Source organism: Manis javanica, chromosome 3 (assembly GCF_040802235.1).
Source record: "Manis javanica isolate MJ-LG chromosome 3, MJ_LKY, whole genome shotgun sequence".
Classification (NCBI taxonomy): Eukaryota; Metazoa; Chordata; class Mammalia; order Pholidota; family Manidae; genus Manis; species Manis javanica.
This window is the reverse complement of record NC_133158.1, coordinates 40,965,086-40,989,857: the sequence shown is the minus strand read 5'-3', so window position 1 is coordinate 40,989,857 and position 24,772 is coordinate 40,965,086. Positions and strand designations below refer to the sequence as shown.

Genomic DNA, 24,772 nt, shown 5'->3' with positions numbered 1-24,772 from the left:
AAGCAATCTACAGATTCAGTGCAATCCCTACCAAATTACCAACAGCATTCTTCAATGAACTGGAACAAATAGTTCAAAAATTCATATGGAAACACCCAAGACGCCAAATAGCCAAAGCAGTCCTGAGAAGGAAGAATAAAGTAGGGGGGATCTCACTCCCCAACTTCAAGCTCTACTACAAAGCCACAGTAATCAAGACAATTTGGTACTGGCACAAGAACAGACCCACACACCAGTGGGACAGAATCGAGAGTCCAGACATTAACCCAAACATATATGGTTAATTAATATACAATAAAGTAGCATGGACATACAATGGGGAAATGACAGCCTCTTCAACAGTTGGTGTTGGCAAAACTGGACAGCTACATGTAGGAGAATGAAACTGCACCATTGTCTAACCCCATACACAAAAGTAAATTTGAAATGGATCAAAGACCTGAATGTAAGTCATGAAACCATAAAACTCTTAGAAAAAAAACATAGGCAAAAATCTCTTGGACATAAACATGAGCAACTTCTTCATGAACATATCTCCCCGGGCAAGGGCAACAAAAGCAAAAATGAACAAGTGGGACTATATCAAGCTGAAAAGCTTCTGTACAGTAAAGGGACACCATCAATAGAACAAAAAGGCATCCTACAGTATGGGAGAATATATTCATAAATGATATCCAATAAAGGCTTGACATCCAAAATATATAAAGAGCTCACGCACCTCAACAAACAAAAAGCAAATAATCCAATTAAAAAATGGGCAGAGTAGCTGAACAGACACTTCTCCAAAGAAGAAATTCAGATAGCCAACAGACACATGAAAAGGTGCTCCACATTGCTTGTCATCAGAGAAATGTAAAATAAAACCACAATGAGATATCACCTCACACCAGTAAGGATCGCCACCACCCAAAAGACAAACAACAAATGTTGGTGAGGTTGTGGAGAAAGGGGAACCCTCCTACACTGCTGGTGGGAATGTAAATTAGTTCAACCATTGTGGAAAGCAGTATGGAGGTTCCTCAAAAAGCTCAAAACAAATACCATTTGACCCAGGAATTCCACTTCTAGGAATTTACCCTAAGAATGCTGCAGCCCAGTTTGAAAAAGACAGATGCACCCCTATGTTTATAGCAGCAGTATTTATAATAGCCAAGAAATGGAAGCAACCTAAGTGTCCATCAGTAGGTGAATGGATAAAGAAGATGTGGTACATATACACAATGGAATATTATTCAGCCATAAGAAGAAAACAAATCCTACCATTTGCAGCAACATGAATGAAGCTGGAGGGTATTATGCTCAGTGAAATAAGCCAGGCGGAGAAAGACAAATACCAAATCATTTGACTCATCTGTGGAGTATAAGAACAAAGAAAAACTGAAGGAACAAAACAGCAGCAGAATCACAGAACCCAAGAATGGACCAACAGTTACCAAAGGGAAAGGGACTGGGGAGGATAGGTGGGAAGGGAGGGATAAGGGCGGGGAAAAAGAAACGGGGCATTACAATTAGCATGTATAATGTGGGAGGGTGGGCACAGGAAGCGCTGTGCAACACAGAGAAGACAAGTACAGCATCTTACTACACTGAAGGACAGTGACTGTAATGGGGTTTGTCGGGGGGACTTGGTTAAGTGGGGAGCCTAGTAAACATAATGTTCCTCATGTAATTGTAGATTAATGATCCAAAAAAAAAATGCTGTGTGTTTGCTTTTGTGGTTTGTAAAGCGTGTCCTGGGAACTTGCTGGTTGATCTGTCAGTTGATTTAAGTGTGTTCTTTGACTGTAGGGGGTAGTGGGGTGGCCAAATGTCGTGGGATCAAGCCCCGCCTTTGTAGTGGGGCCTGGAGTCACACCCCAGCAGTGCCAGTTAAGAGCCTTGGGCCAGCTCCCCTGATTGAAAGTGTGTAAAAATGGAAATTGTATCCACCCCACGTAGGGATCAATGAGTAACATCCATAAAGTTATACAGTTCTGTGTGAGTTAAATGACTCCATTACGAACTCTTTCTTTTTTTGTACAACATTTAAATATTTTCTTTCTATTTATCACAAGTTGGATATATTCTCCACTGAAATTTGGAAACTATGGGCAAATAGGCAGTCAGAAACGTCATTGCTTATCCTAACAAGAGGCTACCTTCCTGTCTCTGGCCTTTCTGTCTGGAAGGACTGCGGTTGGTTTACTTAGTCCTGTTTTGAACATTGGATTATTCCAAGTTCTTTGCATTTACAACAGTGTGTATGTTGTCCGTCCATCTTCATGCTATGTGTTTGTACAAATGGATTGCTGGTTGAATGATACATGTGTTTAAGGCTTTTAGTACGTATTGTCACGTTGCCGTCCAGAGAGATCTTCCATTCTCAGTTACACTAGCAGTTCCTGTTTTCCTTTTTCTGGTTTAAGAAAGTGATATGTGTATATGTGTTAATCCTAACCAAATGGGTAAGTGGCAACCATATAAGGAAGGTACTTTCTAGAAGGCTGTTATGTGCTGTTACAACCACTGCCCAAAGGATTTCCTTTTTTTAATGTGTTTTCCTTAGTGGTGACTTCTCTTTTGTCAGCTTAATTATTTGCTCACAGATGGACAGGCCATGGAAGATCAGGACTCTTCAGGACCCCGAAGAGCTGTGCAGTCTAGAGACTGGCCAGAGCCACATGCAAGAGGCTGTCATAGCCACTCGCCACTTTGTGAGCAGGGCTGTGTGCGGTAATAGCTGCCACTTTAAATGGGAGAAAATAGACATGGCGTGCTATCCAGGCTGTCTATCTGGGGTCAGTGCTCCAAGGCTCAGGCCTGGTGGAGGATGAAAGCGAAGGCCTGGCTGAGAAGTGTAACTCAAGGTCATTGGGTGCTTACTGGGTGCCAGATGCTCTGCTGGGCTTCTCTGGGGACAGGTGGAGCACCTGACCTTTAGCCACGAGGACCTAAGTGGGAAGAGTTGTAGAAATGCAGGAAGAGGGGGCAAATGCTAAGGTGTTGCTGAGGAAGAACTGATGAGGATTGATGGCTCTCAGGAAGAGGGAAGACGGCTGCCAGGCATCTCTGCAGAAGCAGTTGACTACCTGTCAGGCACTGTGGTAAACATGGGAGTGGGGAGATGGGGTGCACAGGTGAGGAAGGAGTGGGTCCTTCCTACCCGTGAGATGCCCACAGCTGGGGGCGCTGCCAGCTGTGTAAGCAGGTCATCAGAGCACAGTACTGCCCAGTGGTAGGAAGGTGCTCAGGGCGGGAGTGCATCCTGGGGAAGAGGCCTCAGTTCAGTCCAGTGAGCATCCAGGTGGCATGTAATGCATACTCGGGAGGTTTGTACGGGGGTTTTGGCCCAGCTAGGATTTAAGAGATCATTCAGGAAGTATTCATTGAGTACCTATTTTGTGCCAGGCAAACGTTTGTTTAGGCACTGTATTTTTAGCAGAGAGCAAGACAGGCCAGACTCCCGCCCTGTGAGCTTGCGTTTCAGTGGAATGAGCAGGCTGAAGAAGGAGTGCCGGGGAAGCAAGCGCTGGAGCATGTTCTAGGCAGAGAAAGCCACATTCTGCTTGAGGAACTATAAAAGAGCATCGTTTGCTAGAACTTAGGGGCAAGGTGGTACGTGGAGGAGAGGCTACAGAGGTGCTGGAAGCCAGATCTTGAAAGGAGATGATGAAAATGTTTGTATATAATCTTAAAGGTTGGGTTTCATTCTATAGCTAGTGGGGAGCCATTGCTGGTGTGAAGCTGGGGTGCTTTGAAAGGTGTTCCAGCCTGGTAGGCAGCGGGCAGAGAGAGGTGCAGAAGGAGAGGGTGGCAAGAAGGAGGGTCAAGGTTTCTGCCATAGCCTGTGGGAGGGAGAATGATGAAACTCTAAACTGAGCAGTTGGTATAGATTTTAAATAAATGGACTCAAGAAAAATGTATTCAGTGAATAAATGGTTCTGAGTCAGCTGAATAGCTGTATGTAAAAAGTAAACCTTGATTTCACAGGTGGAATATTGATCTAAACATGAAAGATAAAACAAAGTTTCTACAGGATAATATGGAAGAGTGTCTTCATGACCTTGAGGTCAGCAAATCCTCTTCAAACAAGGGCTCAAAGGCGCTCCTGACCACCAGGGAGAGAGCGATAAGCTGGACTGCACGCAAGTCTGGCCGTCTCTTTGCCAGCGGAGGCCATGAAGCAAGGGAAAGGCGGGCTGCAGAGTGGAAGAGTGTGTGCGGGATGTGCGGTTGAGAACGACTCCTACCCAGAACATGTGAAGAACCCCTACACATCAGTTAAAAAGTTGAACAAGTCATTGGAATGAGGAGGGAGATTCTAGGCTGGCATGTGCATACAGTGAGACAACGAATTTGACTGGATCTGTACTCTTGGAACTCAACCAGGAGTTGGGAGGGGTGCAAGTTGTAGCGCTCCAAAATCTTACGACTATAGACTATCTATGGTTAAAAGAACATATGGGATGTGAACAGATCCCAGAAATGAGTTGCTTTAATTTGTCTGATTTCTCTCAGACTGTTCAAGTACAGTTGGACAATATCCATCATATCATAGACAAATTTTCACAAATGCCTAGGGTGCCTAACTGGTTTTCTTGGCTTCACTGGAGATGGCTGGTAATTATAGATTTGCTTTGTTTATATCACCGTATTCCTATTATGTTAATATGTGTGCGCAAGTTAGTTAGTAGTTTAAAACCTACACATGCTTAAGGTACTCTACGAAGAAGATATGTCAAAGAAATAATCAATCCTCCCATGTTTTCTTCCATATGCTACCTCTATAGCTTTTCTTCTTCCTTCCTAATTACAACCCTTAAATAGAACTCGTGCCTCATATTGAATTTACTGAGTATCATAATTCCTCCAGGTGGTAAAGATACCTCGAGACAAGTGCTGGGCATAGAAGCCACAGGGCATAAATCTGCAAAGAAGTAAAAAGCTAACCTTTTCAAACAATATGGCTTCTCTCTCACTTACCAACTTTACATTTCCCTGTATGGCCCCGGAAGATGACTGGTTAGCCAGAGATGGGTAAGATTCCTCAAGGGAGGAACAACCTAAGACAGGCACAGTCGCAGGGGGGCCATCAGGTGAGAAATCAGGGAACAACAGTGGTGAAGCTTAGAACCTCACCCCCCCTGTTTTGAGAGAAAGCTTCTGCATCTGTGGATGTTTTAATGCCCTTGTTTAGCTTGGATTAGCACATAGTCTACAGGCATGCACATGATCATCTACAATTGCTCTCTTACAACACTAAACTATGTTTTCTACCTTTATCTTGCATCTACCTACCACTTCAGCATTTTATTAAAAATAAAAATAATAATAATAATAAAGGGAGAAATGTGGGATCCACATATAAATCAAGTATAAAAATCAAACAAATATTCATATTTGATCTGATTGTTTGTAGTTCATAATGCATGATCAAAACCGAAAGTTTCTGTGATGAATGCCCTTGTACTGTTCACCATGTAAGAATTTATTCACTATGTAAGAATTCGTTCACCATGTAAGAACTTGTTCATTATGCTTCAGAAGATTGGAGATTGACGAGAATTAGGCTTGAGATGGATTAATGACTGTGCATTGAGCATTGACCCCCCTATATAGAATTTTATTGTTGTTAACAACCATTTGATCAATAAATATGAGAGATGCCCTCTCAAAAAGTTGGACAAGTCATCAGAAAAATAGGCAAAAGAAGGCATCCAGACGGCCAATAAGCATCTGAGGAGGTGCTCTCTCACAAATCACAGTGGAATGCAGAGTTAACTGTGGCACAGCCCCAATCCACAGCCCACAGAATGGCCCCAATTGAAAGGCTTGACGCGTGTTAGTGAGGGAGAAGCATTCACTGACAGGAGAATGTAATTGGTGCCTCTGCTTTGGAAAACTGTTTGGCAGTACCTGCTGGACGTAAACATTCACATGTTTCACCCCTGGGTTACACAGAAACATGCATAGTATGTGTACCAAAGACAAGTGCAGAAATGTGCATGGCAGCATTATCGCCAGAAGCTCGAAATTGCCTAAATGCCCATCTTGTGCAAGGGATACAATTACTGTTCAGTTACGTGTTCAGACCAAAGAACAGACACTAATGGAAACCAGTAGACTTGACATAGGTGAATCTTAACCCAAAGCAGGACTGAAGAAGCCAGACATGAAAGAATGCATCCATTTTGATTCCATGTGTACAGAATTCAAGATTAAGCCAAAGCTGTGTGTGTGAGTGTCTGCAGAAGGGATGGTGACCAGCAGGGAGCCCCTAAGTCCACTCAGGACAGGGTTCTCAGTATTTGGGTTACATAGAAATGTAGGTTTAACAAAAGAAGGAGTTAAAAGAGTGATTTTAATTTTAGGCTTGAAATGATAAAACAGCTCTCAGCATTGCTAATACTGGTTTCAGGAGAGGAGGGGCTTTAAGAAAATGAAACAATCTATGCAGGTATCCCCCCTGCTGTTGGAGAGTTTATGTTAACGCTACTTTTATGATAAACCTGTTTTTGATAAAGAAATCCAAAGGTGATTTTCACTTTTACAAAAAAAAGGCAAAAAGCGAAAATAACGCTCAGCGTTCACTGTGTAAAGAGCTGGGCGGAAGCAGAGCCCCGAGAGCAGCACAGGCCCTTCCCCGGGAACCCCCTCAGCAGCCAGTCGCAGAGCCTGGGGCGTCCGGACTTTATCCTGATCTATTGTGTTCATCTGTTAGCAGGATGTGCCCTAAGGGATCGGAGAAGCCTAAGAGGTCGCTTTTTTGGGTCTGAGAACACTCAAAACAATTTTCAGGATGAATGAATGGTAGTTGCGCCTTCGCCTTACACCATTTCGGCTAATGAAAGATTTTATAGGAGCACTTTATTTTCAGATAGTGGGGGAAACCTGCCTTAAGAAATCAGTTCAAAAAGTGTGTTGATCCCAAAAAAGTTATGCAGATGGCCCACAAGTCTGTGGAAAGGTGCTCAGTGTCTTCTTGTTAGGGAATGTGAGTTGTCAAGAGATGCAGGGACCACTACTGGGCTCCCAAGTGAAATGGCAGAGCTCGGAGTTTAACTAGCTGGGCTGGCAGGTGCTCTGCGTAGAGCCGAGGCCGATCATTGCCAGGTTTGGGCAGCATGGGGCTCTAGGCAAATTTCAGAGGGCCTCCTGCTGGTGCTGCCTCCTGGGTGAAACCCGAGTGGGTCTCTGGGTACCCCTGGTGTGTTTGTGGAAGTGCCTGCATGCACACCAGCAGCCTTCCAGGGGGTTGGGGCCCATGCCCCTGGATTGGCTCACTAAGGTGAGCCTATGACCATTTGAACAGGTTTAAAACCCGTTCTACTGGTTCCTTGTTACTATAGCTGCAGAACAACCACACTTTTCCAAATTTTATGGGACTTTAAAAAAAATCTCTACCTCTATTGGATAAAATAACATTTAAAAAAGATTGATGATATAAGATAGAAAAGTTGGAATGTGCATGTGGTGGTACATTTGTACAACTGCTTTGGAGGGACTGGTGGCGTCTACTAAAGCTGAAACTCATGCCTGCCCTGCGACTCCCCAGTACCCAAAAAATGAGTCCAACCAGAAGACCAGGACGAGCATGCACAGAGTTGCTGGTGAACTAGCTGGAGGCTCTGACTTGGGTTCATTTCCAGGTTCCCCTCCCTGGGAGTAAAGTTGGTGCAGGATGTTGCTGGGCAGCACGGCTTGAAGTCAGATCACCTTTTTTTTTTTAATTCACTTTATTATCATTAATCTACAATACATGAAGAACATTATGGTTACTAGACTCCCCCCTTCACCAAGTCCCCCCCCCAAGCCCCATTACAGTCACTGTCCATCAGTGTAGGAAGATGCTGTAGACTCACCACTTGTCTTCTCTGTTACAAATCCCTCCCTATGGCCCCCTCACATTATACATGCTAATCATAAGGCCCACTTTCTTTTTCCCTGCCCTTATCCATCCCTTCCCTCCCCTCCTGACCAGTCCCTTTCCCTTTGGTAACTGTTAGTCCATTCATTGGTTCTGTGATTCTGCTGTTGTTTTGTTCCTTCAGTTTTTCTTTGTTCTTATACTCCACATATGAGTGAAATCATTTGGTACTTGTCTTTTGCCACCTGGCTTATTTCACTGAGCATAATATCCTCTAGCTCCATCCATGTTCTTGCAAATGGTAGGATCTGTTTTTTTCTTATGGCTGAGTAATATTCCATTGTGTATATGTACCACATCTTCTTTATCCATTCATCTACTGATGGAAATTTAGGTTGCTTCCATTTCTTGCATATTGTAAATAGTGCTGTGATAAACATAGGGGTGCACCTGTCTTTTTCAAACTGGAGTGCTGCATTATTAGGGTAAATTCCTAGAAGTGGAATTCCTGGGTCAAATGGTATTTCTATTTTGAGCTTTTTGAGGAACCTCCATACTGCTTTCCACAATGGTTGAACTAATTTACATTCCCACCAACAGTGTAGGAGGGTTCCCCTTTCTCTGCAACCTCGCCGACATTTGTTGTTGTTTGTCTTTTGGATGGTGGTGATCCTTACTGGTGTGAGGTGATATCTCATTGTGGTTTTAATTTGCATTTCTCTGATAACTAGCGATGTGGAGCATATTTTCATGTGTCTGTTGGCCATCTGAATTTCTTCTTTGGAGAAGTGTCTGTTCAGCTCCTCTGCCCATTTTTTAATTGGATTATTTGCTTTTTGTCTGTTGAGGTGCATGAGCTCTTTATATATTTTGGATGTCAAGCCTTTATTGGATCTGTCATTTACAAAAATATTCTCCCATACTGTAGAGTACCTTTTTGTTCTATTGATGGTGTCCTTTGCTGTACAGAAGCTTTTCAGCTTGATATAGTCCCACTTGTTCATTTTGCTTTTGTTTTCCTTGCCCGGGGAGATATATTCATGAAGAAGTCGCTAATGTTCACATCCAAGAGATTTATGCCTATGTTTTTTTTGTAAGAGTTTTATGGTTTCATGACTTACATTCAGGTCTTTGATCCATTTTGAATTTACTTTTGTGTATGGGGTTAGACAGTGATCCAGTTTCATTCTCTTACATGTAGCTATCCAGTTCTGCCAGCACCATCTGTTGAAGAGACCGTCATTTCTCCATTGTATGTCCATGGCTCCTTTATCAAATATTAATTGACCATATATATTTGGGTTAATGTCTGGAGTCTCTAATCTGTTCCACTGGTCTGTGGCTCTGTTCTTGTGCCAGTACCAAATTGTCTTGATTACTATGGCTTTGTAGTAGAGCTTGAAGTTGGGGAGTGAAATCCCCACCACTTTATTCTTCTTTCTCAGGATTGCTTTGGCTATTCGGGGTCTTTGGTGTTTCCATATGAATTTTTGAACTATTTGTTCCAGTTCATTGAAGAATGTTGTTGGTAATTTGATAGGGATTGCATCAAATCTGTATATTGTTTGGGCAGGACGGCCATTTAGACGATATTAATTCTTCCTAACCAAGAGCAGGGGATGAGTTTCCATTTGTTAGTGTCCTCCTTAACTTCTCTTAAGAGTGTCTTATAGTTGTCAGGGTATAGGTCTTTCACTTTGGTTAGGTTTATTCCTAGGCATTTTATTCTTTTTGATGCAATTGTGAATGGCATTGTTTTCCTGATTTCTCTTTCTATTGGTTCATTGTTAGTGTATAGGAAAGCCACAGATTTCTGTTTTAGTTTTGTATCCTGCAACTTTGCTGTATTCCGATATCAGTTCTAGTAGTTTTGGAGTGGAGTCTTTAGGGTTTTTTATGTACAATATCATGTCATCTGCAAATAGTGACAGTTTAACTTCTTCTTTACCAATCTGGATTCCTTGTATTTCTTTGTTTTGTCTAATTCCCATGGCTAGGACCTCCAGTATTATGTTAAATAACAGTGGGGAGAGTGGGCATCCCTGTCTTGTTCCCGATCTCAGAAGAAAAGCTGTCAGCTTCTCACTGTTCAGTATGATGTTGGCTGTGGGTTTATCATATATGGCCTTTATTATGTTGAGGTACTTGCCCTCTATGCCCATTTTGCTGAGAGTTTTTATCATGAATGGATGTTGAATTTTGTTGAATGCTTTTTCAGCATCTATGGAGATGATCATGTGGGTTTTTTTTGTTGTTGATGTGGTGGATGACGTTGATGGATTTTTGAATGTTGTACCATCCTTGCATCCCTGGGATGAATCCCACTTGATCATGGTGTATGATCCTTTTGATATATTTTTGAATTCAGTTTGCTAATATTTTATTTAGTATTTTTGCATCTACGTTCATCAGGGATATTGGTGTGTAATTTTCTTTTTTTGTGGGGTCTTTACCTGGTTTTGGTATTAGGGTGATGTTGGCTTCATAGAATGAGTTTGGGAGTATTCCTGACTCTACTATTTTTTGGAAAACTTTAAGGAGAATGGGTATTATATCTTCTCTGTATGTCTGATAAAATTCTGAGGTAAATCCATCTGGCCCAGGGTTTTTTTTCTTGGGTAGTTTTTTGATTACTGCTTCAATGTCTTTGCTGGTAATTGGTTTGTTTAACTTTTGTGTTTCTTCCTTGGTCAGTCTTGGAAGTTTGTATTTTTCTAGGAAGTTGTCCATTTCTTCTAGGTTTTCCAGCTTCTTAGCATATAGGTTTTCATAGTAGTCTCTAATAATAATTTCTGTTTGGTCCGTCGTGATGTTTCCTTTCTCATTTCTGATTCTGTTGATGTGCATTGATTCTCTTTTTCTAAGTCTGGCTAGAGGCTTATCTATTTTGTTTATTTTCTCAAAGAACCAGCTCTTGGTTTCATTGATTTTTTTCTATTGTTTTATTCTTCTCAATTTTATTTATTTCTTGTCTGATCTTTATTATGTCCCTCCTTCTGCTGACTTTAGGCCTCATTTATTCTTCTTTTACCAATTTGGTAACTGTGACGTTAGACTATTCATTTTGGTTTGTTCTTCCCTCTTTAAATATGCCTGGTTTGCTGTGTACTTTACTCTTAAGACTGCTGCATCCCACAGGAGTTGGGGCTTTGTGTTGTTGTCATTTATTTCCATATATTGCTGGATCTCCATTTTAATTTGGTCTTTTACCCGTTGACTGTTTAGAAGCGTGTTGTTAAGCCTCCATGTGTTTGTGAGCCTTTTTGCTTTCTTGGTACAATTTATTTCTAGTTTTATACCTTTGTGGTCTGAAAAGTTGGTTGGTGGGATTTCAATCTTTTTGAATTTACTGAGGCTCTTTTTGTGGCCTAGGATGTGGTCTATTCTGGAGAATGTTCCATGTGCACTTGAGAAGAATGTGTATCCTGCTGCTTTTGGGGGTAGAGTTCTATAGATGTCTATTAGGTCTGTCTGTTCTAGTGTGTTGTTCACTGCCTCTGTGTCCTTACTTATTTTCTGTGTGGTGGATCTGTCCTTTGGAGTGAATGGTGTGTTGAAGTCTCCTAAAATAAATGCATTGCAGTCTGTTTCCTCTAGTTCTGTTAGTATGTGTTTCACATATGCTGGTGCTCCTGTGTTGGGTGCATATATATTTATAATGGTTATATCCTCTTGTTGGACTGAGCCCTTTAACATTATGTAACATTATCTCTTGTTACTTTCTTTGTTTTGAAGTCTATTTTGTCTGATACTAGTACTACAACTCCTGCTTCTTTCTCCCTATTGTTTGCATGAAATATCTTTTTCCATCCCTTGACTTTTAGTCTGTGCATGTCTTTGGATTTGAGGTGGTCTCTTGTAAGCAGCATGTAGATGGGTCTTGTTTTTTTTATCCATTTAGTGACTCTGTGTCTTTTGATTGGTGCATTCAGTCCATTTACAATTAGGGTGAATATCGATAGGTATGTACTTTTGCCACTTCAGGCTTTAGATTCTTGGTTACCAAAGGTTCCAGGTTACTTTCCTTACTATCTAAGAGTGTAACTTACCTCACTTAGTATGCTGTTACAAACACAATCAAAACGTTCTTTTCTATTTCTCCTCCTTTGTCTTCCTCCTTCATTCTTTATATATTAGGTATCAGAATCTATACTTTTCCTCTATCCGTTGATTGGCTTTGGGGATAGTCAATTTAATTTTGCATTTGCCTTGCAATCAGCTGCTCGACCCTCCTTTCCATGATTTTACTACCTCTGGTGACAGCTATCCAACCCTCGGATCACTTCCATCTATAGCAGTCCCTCCAAAATAGACTGCAGAGATGGTTTGTGGGAGGTAAACTCTCTCAGCTTTTGCTTACCTGGAAATTGTTTAATCCCTCCTTCAAATTTAAATGATAATCTCGCCGGATAAAGTAATCTTGGTTCCAGGCCCTTCTGCTTCATGGCATTAAATACATCATGCCACTCCCTTCTGGCCTGTAAGGTTTCTGCTGAGAAGTCTGTTGTTAGTCTGATGGGCTTTCCTTTGTATGTGATTTAATTTCTGCCTTTGACTGCTTTTAACAGTCTGTCCTTATCCTTGATCTTTCCCATTTTAATTACTATGTGTCTTGCTGTTGTCTTCCTTGGGCCCCTTGTGTAGGGGGATCTGTGGATCTCCATGGCCTGACAGGCTATGTCCTTCCCCAGATTGGGGAAGTTTTCAGCAACTACCTCCTCAAAGACACTTTCTACCCCTTTTTCTCTCTCTTCTTCTGGTATCCCTATAATGCGAATATTGCTCTGCTTGGATTGGTCACACAGTTCTCTCAATAGTCTTTCATTTTTAGAGATCCTTTTTTCTCTCTGTGCCTCAGCTTCTTTGTATTCCTCTTCTCTAGTTTCTATTTCATTTATTGTCTCCTCCACCGTATCCAACCTGTTTATAATACTTTCCATTGTGTTCTTTAATGATTGGATCTCTGACCTGAATTCATTCCTGAGTTCTTGGATGTCTTTCCATACCTCCATTAGGATGTTGATTATTTTTATTTTGAACTCCCTTTCAGGAAGAGTCATGAGGTCCATATCATTTAAATCTTTCTTGGGAGTTGTATTAACAATTTTACTCTGGACAAGGTTCCTTTGGCGTTTCATGTTTGTATATGGCGCCCTCTAGTGTCCAGAAGCTCTATTCTGGAGCTGCTGAGCCCCTGAAGTAATGTTGTGGGTCACAGGGGAGTGGTACTGTTGCCTGGGGTAGGAAAGATCTGTTCCCCACCTCCTGGCTCCTGTGCCTGTCTCCACTGCCTGAGCCAGTGGGCTGGGCACACAGGTAAAATTTTTTGTCCCAGAGCAGCCAGATATGGATCCCTGCTTTCCACAAGCAGCCAGAATCCCAGTCTCCCCAGGAACTCTGCCTGTATTAACTTTCCAACCCGGTAGTCATGAGAGTCTCATGAAAGCACCATGAAATGTAGGTTTATGCTCCCAGCGCAGGTCTCCGTAGACAGATATTCAGCAGTCCCAAGCCTTCCACTCCCTCCCTGCTCCGTTTCTCTTCCTCCCGCCGGTGAGCTGGGGTGGGGGAGGGGCTCATGTCCCGCGGAGCCGCAACTCCAGTACGTTACCCTGTTCGCTGAGGTCTGCTCTTTTCTCCAGGTGTGTTCAGTCTGACGCATCCTCTTTCTGCTCTCTCAGGATTAGTTGTGCCAATTAAATTTTCTAATTGTATCCAGTTTTAGGAGGAAGCCTCAGTCTGTCCTCTCACGCCGCCATCTTTCATCCAAATCCTCAGATCACCTTTGATTGGTACATGGTCTCTAGACTGGGGGAGACAGACGCCTGATGGTGAGCCTATGCTCTGGGCACCTTCACTGCACCCGTGCAGCTGTCGCAGGAGATGTGGCACCCGTGGGTCATGAGGCTGCATGAGGGACCCATGCTGGTCTCTCTTCCCTGCCCCGCCACTGCCTCACATGCATCTCCCCCTTGTGCTCTGACATCCAGTCACAAGCCGGAGCTTCAGCAGCAGCCAGGGCTGCCACTGGGTTTCCTCGTTTCCCGTGGAAAAGCTGCTGCTGTGGCTATTTCTTATGCATTTCTCAAGTGTACCAAAGTGGTTCTTGCTCTTTGCAGCAAACAGATATACCAAGAAAACATCTATTCCATAGTCTTCCACAAAGTAATACCACCCTTCACATCATGGTGTGTGTCTCTGTAGATTTCCACACAGTTATGTGCCACAGCAGTCCACTGTTCTTTGTGTCTCTGCTGCTTTTGCCCCCGGCCCTGCTGGTTTTGAAGAATGGGCACCACCCTGATCCTGGAGATGGGCTGACCTGCCCCTGGCAGCTTTGCCCCAGAGCACCCTGCTGTGGCTCCTGAGTTTTCTCTTTCCCTTTCCTTGGGTTCATCTGAATCAGAGACTTACCTAAGGCAATGTGTAGAGCCCTGCTCGCACGTGTCCTCTCTCTCCCTGGCAAATGACCTCTGTGCCTGTGCAAAGACAAGTGTTTAGAGGAAGTTTCATAGATTTGGTACTCGTGGTCGTTGTGTCTGTGATGTGGTAGCAAGCAGGTCGCTGGGCGCCGTGGGACCAGGGAGGCTCCTGAGATGAGGTCGGCCCGCTCAGACCGCGCCCTGGTCTGACCAGGGAGGGAGGGAGGGAGGGAGGGACGGCTCTGTCTGGTTTCCTGAGGCTGCGGCCTGCTGACCAGCTCCTCTGTGCACACTGGAGCTGTGCTCCATGCCTGCGTGAGAAAGCTGTGCCACTTTATGAAAGTAATTTTTTTCTGTGCTGAGTTTCCTTTTCAAAGGATCTAAGTAGTTTACCTCATTTGCACAGACTAGGCATTTGCCGTTTACAGGAGCATTTCATACACTTCTGGTTTTTCCCAGTTGGCTCCAGGGGCTCTTTGCTGTGCTGAGGGTGTGTGTGAAGGCGCCTTAATGTGAGTCAGTGTTGTCCCTGTTACACAGCTCTTCACCCGCCAGCTGATGCAGAATTACCACTCAGGTTCCCGTTGGAACCCCACACATCTCGCTGAAGCTGGGGTACCCATGCTGTACGACACAGGTATGCTATGGTACCACCAGGAAAACAGCGCTGTACCCTGTGTGAAGAGGCCGTTGGCTGCGAGACACATTCCTGTTTCAGAGATGCTGAATGTGAAGAAAAGGGCATCTTAGAATTGACCGTGTACAGTAGATGCTTTTGCACCTCTGACAGTAGTCTTTATCATTTTTCTAATGGAAAGTCTCTAATACCTATAAAAGTAGACAGGATAGTGCATTGAGCTTCCAGGTACCTTTGCCAGCGACAGTGGTCATCCGTAAGCAGGTGGCCAATTTCTGATTTCAAGTTACAGTCTTGTTGAAAGTCACGCCCTGTGTAGTCTCTCATCATTGTCAGGAATACAAAACCAGACAGATAAATGTGGTCACTTCCTGTGTCTGGGTGAACAGATGTATTTCTGTTTTTGTCCCTTTTCTTTCCTCCAGTTTGCAGGTGACAGCAGCATTAGATTGGGTGGCCGCTTCAGGGGCAGACTAGGACGTGTGGGTTTGGGTGCGCACCCTGAGCACCCCTCATGCACCTGCAAATCATGCACCTGCAATTGTGCCTCCCAGGTCTCCGCCCCGCCTGGCGCTCTGGACTGCTGGGTGTTTCTGAGCTGTCTGGAGGTGCTGCAGAGGATGGAAGGCTGCTGTGACCGGGCACAGATAGACTCAAATGTTGCCCACACTGTGGGTTTGTGGAGCTATGCCACAGAAAAGGTACTCGCACCTCAGTGCAGATGTGTGTGTTGTCGTGGGCTGGATCCCTGGGCGGCAGATGGAGGAAGCTGTTTGGAGAAGCATTGTTCACACAGTCACTGTAATGGGGGTTCTGGTTCCTTCAGGATGGGCCAGCAGCAGCCATGCAGGAACGGGTTCTCTCCTAGTATCACTTTATTCAACAGAGACAAGTAAGCTCTTGGGGTGCTTGTGCTCAGGCGTGGTTCTGTTTCACGGGTGGAGCGTGAAATGGTATTAGAGATGCAGGGAGCTTCTGTGTAAGTGACTGATGGTAGAAGGCTGTGTGCAACCCTGGGGGCCGGGGTTGTGAGTGTGCAGCTTGGGCAAGAGACCTCAGAGCTTGGAAAGTGTGGCAAGATGAAGGGTGTGAGCTGAGAATTACCAAGCTCAGAGCTACCCTGAGAATCATGGTGTAGAAGGTAGGAATTTGGCATGATCCCAGTAAGATGTATATATATATATAGTTTTTTTTTCCAGTAAGGTATATTTTTATATCTAGATTAGAATCATTTGGATGGAAAAGGTAAATTTCTTCTAAAATTTAGTTGGATTTTAATTTTTATATTTAAAATTTACAAATTCTTGACTGATTAATTGAAATTGTGGTTTTATCTCAACAGCTAAAGTCCTTGGGCTATCTGTGTGGACTTGTGTCAGAAAAAGGACCAAACTCAGAAGATCTCAATAGGATAGTTGATCTCTTGGCAGGCTTGGGAGCTGAGCGACCCGAGACAGGTACTTCCTCAGGTGTACCTGTACACATGGCACAGTGGGGCACCATCACGTGTTGGCTGTAATTTGGCACATTTAACTCAAGTTCTGACAATATGATTACTCAGTGTTTGGGAAATTATAGTCATTATTAGCTGACCAGATTAATAGAGTATTTGAGCTTTTAATAATGTAAAGAAGTGTTAGAAATACTTTAGGAAATTGGAAGGCATCTTAAAAATGTGTGTGAGGCTATCAGGCTAAGCTGATCATGACATTTTACAACTCATGTGACGTCTCAGTGCACCACTACCCCTCTGAACTGCAGTTGATTGATTTTTCTAACACTGTAGCCAGACAAATCCTCAATAAATTGCTCCTGGGGAATAAAGCACTTTGAAAGGAGCATACTCACTCTGGCAGGCACAAGCATGGTGACAACAGTGTGCTTTAGTAAGCCTGTTGCTGAAGTAAAGAACAGCAGCCAACTGGGGGACTCCCAAGTGGGGGCACCTGTGTGAGGGAAAGTGGGCACCTGTATCACACTGTTGCAACTTTGAGACCACCTCAGATCTTTTGAAAGTAATTTAATTCATTGGAGCATTTGTAATACATACTTTGGAAGTCTAGTGTCAAAGGTAAAAGTGTTAACATGAAGGGTTAGACTGTCTCATGAGTGCATTTATGGGACAGGAATGTAAGTAGTAATGTTGTTTCAGTTGGCATGGCTGTATTTGGCATTTCCACGAGCATCAGAGTAAGTCATCTCCCTGTGGGATAGGAGGGTGAATGTAAACTCATGACAGGGTGTACTGAACATGAGTAAGGACTCATTTCTTTTTCTTTAAGCCAACACAGCTCAGAGTCCTTATAAGAAACTCAAAGAAGCATTATCATCAGTAGAAGCTTTTGAAAAACACTACTTAGTAAGTACCACTAATGTTACCCGTTTACCCGTGGCAGAGAACCCATCTCTAGAAGGCTCTGCTATTGCATGACCTTTAGAATTGGAGATGAGCTTGTATTTGGGCCTCCTCCTTATTGATCTTTGACATTTTGGTATGCTAGGCATTTGTGGATAAAATCTGGCACAGTTGTTCATCAAATGTTTGTTAGTATCCATGGGGCCATAATTAGGCATAAAAGCATCTTTGGATATTTACAGTTTTGTTCAAAATGGTATTGCTCTTTCAATAGAATAGAAACTAAGGAAAGGATAAGAGTGGATTTCTGTGTACAGAGTACTAATGTGGACTCAACCAGAGCTGTCATGCCTGATCTCAGAGGACTTGACATGGGAGAGACCACAGAAAGCAGTGTAGGTAGAAGGTGGGTGGGTCAGCTGCGCAGCCAAGCCATGGCTAACGCCAGCATTTAACAGCAGCCTGTAGTGGTTTGTCCCTGTTATTATCCAAAAAGTGAGAAAAATACTAAAAATGTTACCTTCATTTGGAGAGTACTTTTATGCCTACTGAGTTCATATTTCTTTTATTATTAGCTTCATATTTTATAGGTATTAATAACTATAAATCACATATTACATAAAAACAAAAATAGATGCAAAGTAAAAAATAATGTTTAATTGTGAAGTCTTTTGCTTCAGCATTAGGTAAACAATTGTAGGATTTGTCTGGCATTAAAGTATGGAATGATGCAGCTTCTTACTTTCCCACAGGATTTGTCCCATGCTACCATTGAAATGTATACAAGTATCGGGAGGATTCGATCTGCTAAGTTCGTCGGAAAGGATCTGGCAGAGTTTTACATGTAATTGATTTTCAACTTTTCTTTAAGTTTCAAGCATTTCATACATGTAGTAAGAGATTTGTTATGTATGGAGTTGAAATGAAGTTTACAAAAATTTGTAGAATGAGAATCTGTTAACCAATCTTTTTTTTTTCACTTTTTTCTGAAAACAAAATTGAGAGATTTTCAGTTTGTCAACCATAATAGCTGTTATGGTTCTTTGTGTTTCTAATATTTAGCTAAATTACTTCGATGAACTTACATAGTATGTTCTATATATGTAGGCTTTTTATACATAATATGTGTAATGTATATTATTACAGTTAAATTTATTGACGAATTATGAGGAAATTTTAGGAACCTACATCCAGTGGTGTAAATTGGGATGTAAATTTTTAGATGTTCTGTCCTATGGCATTTTCTCTAGTTAATGTTAAATGCCTCCTAGGAGGACCGAGAGCCTTGAGGTCAGTGATATGAAGTAACCACGTGGACATACATACCCACGGGCAGAGGCCAGCCTGTGATGGGCTGAGAGGGTGTATGTGCAGACCCTGTGGGCATTGCCAGTTTAGCTCCAGCTTTGGAGTTGGGTTCCAGAGAAAAGACTCAAAACTTGGCAAATTTCTCATGTGTTTGATACAATCAGCCTGTCAAGAGAAGAAATCTCACTGGCATTGTGATTGCTATTTCAAAGCACTGCAAAGATAAATGATAAGGGGAAGAGTATTTAAGTTTTCTCAAAAGAAGTATGCATGATGAAATGATATCTTGAAATCTACAATTAATAAACTCCGTTAGATGAAACAGGAAGGAGTATTTTGACTAATTAGCGTGGCTGCAAAGGGCTTAGATCATCTCAGTGAACTTCCTAGTTTTCCAGATGTGCTTGAAGAAGCCAGCCTATCCCCCTATTCACAGCTGAGTCAGGGCTAGAATTTGGCTCTCCTGGTATCTAGTGTATCTAAGGAGTTAATTGTTAGTTAATGGAGCAGAGAAGCTGTGTGTCAGTGCTGGGAGGTGAGCCTGCCTGGATGCTGGTCCATTCTGGGGCTGGAGCCCTAGTGGGGTGGTGCTGGCCTGCTCATTAGAGACTTGGGTCCTGCTTCCAGCTTGGCCCAAGACTAGCTGGTAACTGCTGACCTCTGTCTCTGGGGGTGGATGGTGAATGGCCTGTGAACTTCCAGTTCTAGAATGTAAGAGAGAGTAGCTGAAATATTGAAGGTTCTGACCCCTTTAAAAAGTGGAGGTGGGGGGACCATAAAAGCCTAGAAAAACTAGCTCACATACTTAGGTAGGTTTGAGAATTTGGGAACTCTTGCTGCTTTAAGAGTAGGGTAGTGAAAACCAGGATGTCTTCCAAGGATGTCTAGAAAGAGAACTGCTCTAATGTTGGCCTCGTCCCCTGAGACCGGGCATCCCAGCCCTCTGGGGCAGGCCAAGGGGTCCGTGTTGTCACTGAGGCTTGAGCAAGCTCTGCCTGGTGGTACTCTAAACCTTGCTTTGTTTTGTTCTGAACCTCTTGAAAGTTGCGTCTGGGACTCCCTTGGGTGGTATGGTAGGTGTTGGTGTGTAAGTTCTCCATAGTTCCTCTGTGAATCTCTGAAACCTGCTCAGTGCGGCAGGCCTGCGTTCCCGAGTTGCTGCAGGCCACTTCTTTGTTGGCCGTCTGGACTGCGTCTCTGTCCAGCTGCCCTCAGTGGGCAGTGTGGTGTCACACCCAGGCCCCGTGGCTTCCTTGCTGACTGGCTGTGGGTGAACCCTTCACCTCTTTGCCCTTGGCAGTTCTTATCCTGGGATCTGCTCCAAAGCTTCCTTGGTTGGTGTGTGACGCTAGGCAGGTGTGTGGAGGGGACTAGCACCATGACCCCATTTCTCAGGTCCAGTTATCTACTCCTGATTTAGTGCTCTTCTCATACCAGGGGGCTGGTCAGAGAAGGACTGCCTAAAGGTCAGACAAAGGTCATGGTGAGGGCTTACAGGAATGGAGGGCAAGTCATGATGATTGTGTCTGAGTTTCATGATTATCATGAACTTTAATGAAAGCTTCTGTTTGTTGACTTGCAAGGAGGAAAAAGTCTCCACAAAAGGCAGAAACCTATCTTCAAGGAGCATTGAAAAACTACCTGGCTGAGGGCTGGGCACTACCCATTACGCACACAAGGAAGCAGTTAGCCGAATGTCAGAAACTCCTGGGGCAAGTTGAAAAGTATCCTTTAAGTTTAATATTTTCTTGAAGTGGGAAAATTGCTTTTTGTTTGTACAGCTGCAGTGCCCACAATTGAGTATTTAATGAATACCTCCTAACTGGCGAGAAAAAGCCCACCTTGTACATAATGTATGTGCTGAATATAAGTTATATGCCTAGTGAACGTTATTTGATCTCTTTTGAGTCCCTAATAACTTAGAAGAGTACCCGTTGGGCAGCACTCTGAAAGCTCTGGGGACTGTAGAAGCCACGTGCTTGGCACCCCACCCCTCGGCGGGAAGTCCTCCCTTTAGGCCCTTAACTCTTCCCTCCAGCTACCTGCAGACCAGCAGCCTTTTAGCGAGTGATCCACATTTAACTGCCGAAGAACGGAAACACTTCTGCCAAGAAATACTCGATTTTGCCCGGAGACAGGCAGACAGCCCAGGTAAGACTAAATTTTTTAAACTTTGTATTATGAAAACTTTCAAATACTATAGAAAAGTTAAAAGAATATTCAATGTATAATGTAGACTAGCCACCTAGATTAGGTGGTGGTAACAGTTTGCTGTGTAGCAAACATGTAGCCGCATCTTTCTTTTTCACTTGTTTGTTTTTACTGAACTTGAGGGCACTCTAGACCACATGTAACACTTGCCCGCTGAAAGTTACGCAAGCAGGTGGGTGGGGGAGGGAGGCACTAAGCACCCAAAGAACGAACAAGTTCTAATTTTAGTTACTCTGTAGCCCACATTGTCTCAAAAAAAGGATTTCATAATTTATTTTTAGTGGAGTCCCATCAGGGGTCACATACTACATTCAGTGATTGTATCTCCATCCCTTTAATTCACAACAGTTCTTCCCATCTCTCCTTTATTCTTTTTTTCAAGACACTCTAGAATTCACAACCGTATAGTTCACCCATTTCCATTGTACAGTTCTGTGGCTTTTAGTGTATTCACAGTATAGCCACATCACGGTGTCTTTTAGAGTACTTTATTACCCCAGAAAGCAAGCCAGTGCTTAACACCCTCCCAACCTCTTCCCACGCCCCCACCTCCCACCCTCCAAGCCCCAGCCCCTGGCAGCCACTCATTCACTTTGTCTCTGTAGAGACTGTCCTGATCGTTCATGTAAATGGATTCCTACAATAAATATGTGGTCTCTTGTGACAGGCTTATTTCACTAAACATTATATTTTCCAGATTAATCCATGCTGCACACATGTCCGTATTTCCTTCCTTTTTAGGGCTGAATACTATTCCATTAGATGGATGGACCTTTTTATCCAGTCATTAGTTGTTTAACATTTGGGTTGTAAGACACTGGTCTTTTAAAGGCATTGAGCCTGTTGTCCCACAGGCCATCCCACCTTACGGAACTTAGTGTTTCCTTATGGTTGTTTTCAGCAGGAAGGTAGATCTGGAAGGCTTAGATTCAGGCTAAACGTTTTAGCAAATAGACTTTATAGATTATGCTGTGTGGTAAGAGTAAATTTATTGTAAAGTTAAGCTTCTCCTGTTGAAATTAGCTAGAAGGGAACTTGTTTGAAGTAGTTACTGTTTTAGCTTAGGCTGCCATAGCAAAATGCCAACATCTGGATGCTTAAACAACAAACATTTATTTTCTGACAGTTCTGAAGGCTGGAAGGCTGGGATGAGATGCCAGCATGTCTGGTTTCTGATGAGGCCTCTTGTCCTGACTTACCCTTATATGGCACCGAGAGAGACAGAGGCAGATGCAGAGCTGAAGACAGAGAGAGAGAAAGAGTCGAGAGTGAAGGGGGCGCAGGAGGGAGGGAGACGGACAGAGACGGAGCTCTCTCTCTGGTGTCTCCTCTTAGAAGGGCACCAATCCTTCAGTACCTCATCAGAACCTAATTATCTCCTAGAGGACCAGCCTCCAAGTAACCGGCACCGGGGGCTGGCACTTCAATTTCAAAATTGTGGGGGAACACCATTCAGCCCGCAGCAGTTACCAGTGCTTAAAAGCCAGTGTTTCCAAAGCTTTTGGCTTCAGTTTGACATTGTCACTGATTGCGTGGGTATATTTCACTCAAATCAAGCCGTCTGATTAGGTGATTCGGGAGCACCGTGGCTTAGATCTGTTTGTGTTTTTAGATCCTTTAATGTGCCCAGATGGGGTGTGTCCACCGTATGTGACACACATTAGACTGTGGTTGCACTTCTCGTGTGCAGCTGTCCCTTGGCAGCTCTGTGTGAACAAAAACTCCGTGATTGTCCGCTGTTTCTTTGTGACTTTACAGCATTAATCTCGGCAAGTCCTTTAGTTGATCAGTGTTTAATAAATACTTCGGTCGGTCCAGCAGCCTTCTGGATTTTCCAGGCGAGCCAGATGCTTGTGGGAAGGAGGTCGCAGAGGGTGCTGGGTCCTCCCACCTGGGCCCTGTGGGTCTGGGGCCACCCCGCCCTCCTGGGGGCTTGGGGGCAGGGCTCCCCCTTCACTGGCTCACTTCAAGGGCTGACACACACTTGGGTTTATTTCCAGATATATGGGGGGACATGGGGATCTTTACTCAAGAATTTCTTTATGTTGGTGGGAAAGTGGTGCCATTCCTTGAAACAGCTCTAGGAAATGGACCCTTTACAAATTTTGTTTTGAAATTGAGAAGGTAGGCAACTGTATTTCTCTTAGATTTGTCAAAACCACTTAGATACTTTAATTTCTTCAGATTTTATGATATTCAGGAGTCATATAGACAGTGTCTGTGCTCTGCCTTGGTGTATGAGAAAGCCATGAGGTGGGGAAGTCCTAAACCACCTCTTTCGAACCTCATTGTTTCTTTCTCCTCATATTGGCTCCCTCCAGCGGCCCAGAGGTAACCAGGGCCTAGAAATGTGACTTGGGAAGTATGACGTGGTAATATGTATTTATAGGTCACAAAATCGTGCTTCCTATGCACTCTTTTGCACACCTGAGAGATCTCCATTTTACTCCTTCCAACGCCGTGGTCCATGTGGGGGGTGCTCTGTCTGTGGAGATAACTGTGTGCAGTCAGATGCCCGTCCCTGTCCCCGTGGAGCAGATCGCTGTCAGCATCCACTTCAGCGTCGAGAAGAACAACTACCGGAAGACCGCAGAATGGCTTACCAAGCACAAGACGTCCCACGGGGGTGTTAACTTCCCGGCGGAGACCATGCCGTTCCCCACATCCCAGAACAGCTTGCCAGCGCTGGAGCTGCATGAGATGTTTGAAAGGAGTCCTTCTGACAATTCCTTAAACACGACAGGGATCATATGCAAAAATGTCCACATGCTTCTAAGGAGGCAGGAAAGCAGCGCTTCCCTGGAAGCACCGTCAGGTGTGGCTCTGGAGGACGGGGCACACGTGCTCCGGTGCAGCAGTGTGACGCTGGAGCCGGGGGCCAACACTGTGACGTTCAGGACGCAGGTGTGTGTGTGGGTGGGGACTTGACTTCCTAGGTGGTTGGGAGGGTGCCGAGCCTGCATGGTCCCCAGTGTGGTGAGTCCAGGGCAGGCCTCTCTGTGTTAACTCTGGTTTTGTTTTAATCCTTGAAGAAAAATAGACTGACATTAAAAAAAATCTTTTATACTTAACCAGTTTTAAGGCAGTTGATAAATTTTGGAAGAAGTTGTTAACATAAACAACTACTTGTGTTCTCACTGGATTTGATTAAATTTTGTCCCTTTTGTACTAAAATATACCATCATTTGTTAGAAGGGGATTTCAAAGAAGGTGGTGCATTTTCATGTTAAACATCATTTTCCTTTTGTTGGCTGCATGGTTGTCAGAACTGTTCTGACCCACTCTGTTATGAATCTTCCTCCAGTGCAGTGTATCCTGTAAGTTAGAGTGGCTCTTAAATCTCATGCTGAAGGTCTCCTTTAAAAACCTTTTCAGAAGAGAATGGTGCAACTATGATTTATTAAATTGAAAATACATTATTAGAAGCACGAAGTCAGACTTAAACGTCAGTTACTAGAACATCATGTACTGAGAGAGTGTGCAGGCCCTTTGGAGCAGCCCCGTGTGGAGTCATAAGCAGAACAGAGGATGAAGAGGGTAGGAAAAACGGTCATTTCCAGGAGGGTGCTCACCACCTTCTCTCGGGCTCATAGCTACACAAACGGGTGACAGCTTTCCAAATGCTTGATTTTGACCCTAGGCCAAGGAGCCGGGAACATACACGCTGCGGCAGCTGTGTGCCTCGGTGGGCCCTGTGTGGTTCGTGCTGCCCCCCATCTACCCCCTGGTGCAGTATGACGTGTACTCCCAGGAGCCACAGCTGCGTGTGGAGCCGCTAGCTGGTGAGTGGGCTGCGTGCTGCAGGAGGCGAGGGCTGCCTTATCGTCGCTCTGTGCGGCACCTGCCCCTTGACAAAGGCCTCCGGTGCAAGGTGGGCTTTCTGTACTGTCAGACTTGCGCTCCTGGTGGCTGTGCCCCTTTTAGTAGGAGATATTTTGGGTGGCATAGTGGAGATTCTGCCTGGGAACTGATAGACTGTGACTCTTTTGTTC

At 43.9% G+C, this 24,772-nt stretch overlaps 1 protein-coding gene across 6 annotated transcripts in view; it reads left to right on the top strand.

The window, feature by feature from the left end:
- TRAPPC10 (trafficking protein particle complex subunit 10) overlaps positions 1-24,772 on the top strand; it is a 132,184-nt gene that overhangs the window by 80,814 nt on the left and 26,598 nt on the right. For 5 of the 6 annotated variants that reach the window (XM_036994830.2, XM_073231267.1, XM_036994833.2 and 2 more), the window contains 8 exons: positions 15,460-15,606; positions 16,248-16,362; positions 17,188-17,264; positions 18,014-18,105; positions 20,153-20,293; positions 20,608-20,720; positions 23,170-23,684; positions 24,421-24,562. In XM_036994830.2, coding sequence (XP_036850725.2) covers positions 15,460-15,606; positions 16,248-16,362; positions 17,188-17,264; positions 18,014-18,105; positions 20,153-20,293; positions 20,608-20,720; positions 23,170-23,684; positions 24,421-24,562 — 1,342 coding nt within the window. Of the gene's footprint in view, positions 1-14,886; positions 14,906-15,459; positions 15,607-16,247; positions 16,363-17,187; positions 17,265-18,013; positions 18,106-20,152; positions 20,294-20,607; positions 20,721-23,169; positions 23,685-24,420; positions 24,563-24,772 lie in introns of those variants that run through there. The other variant, XM_036994835.2, reaches the window with a different exon arrangement.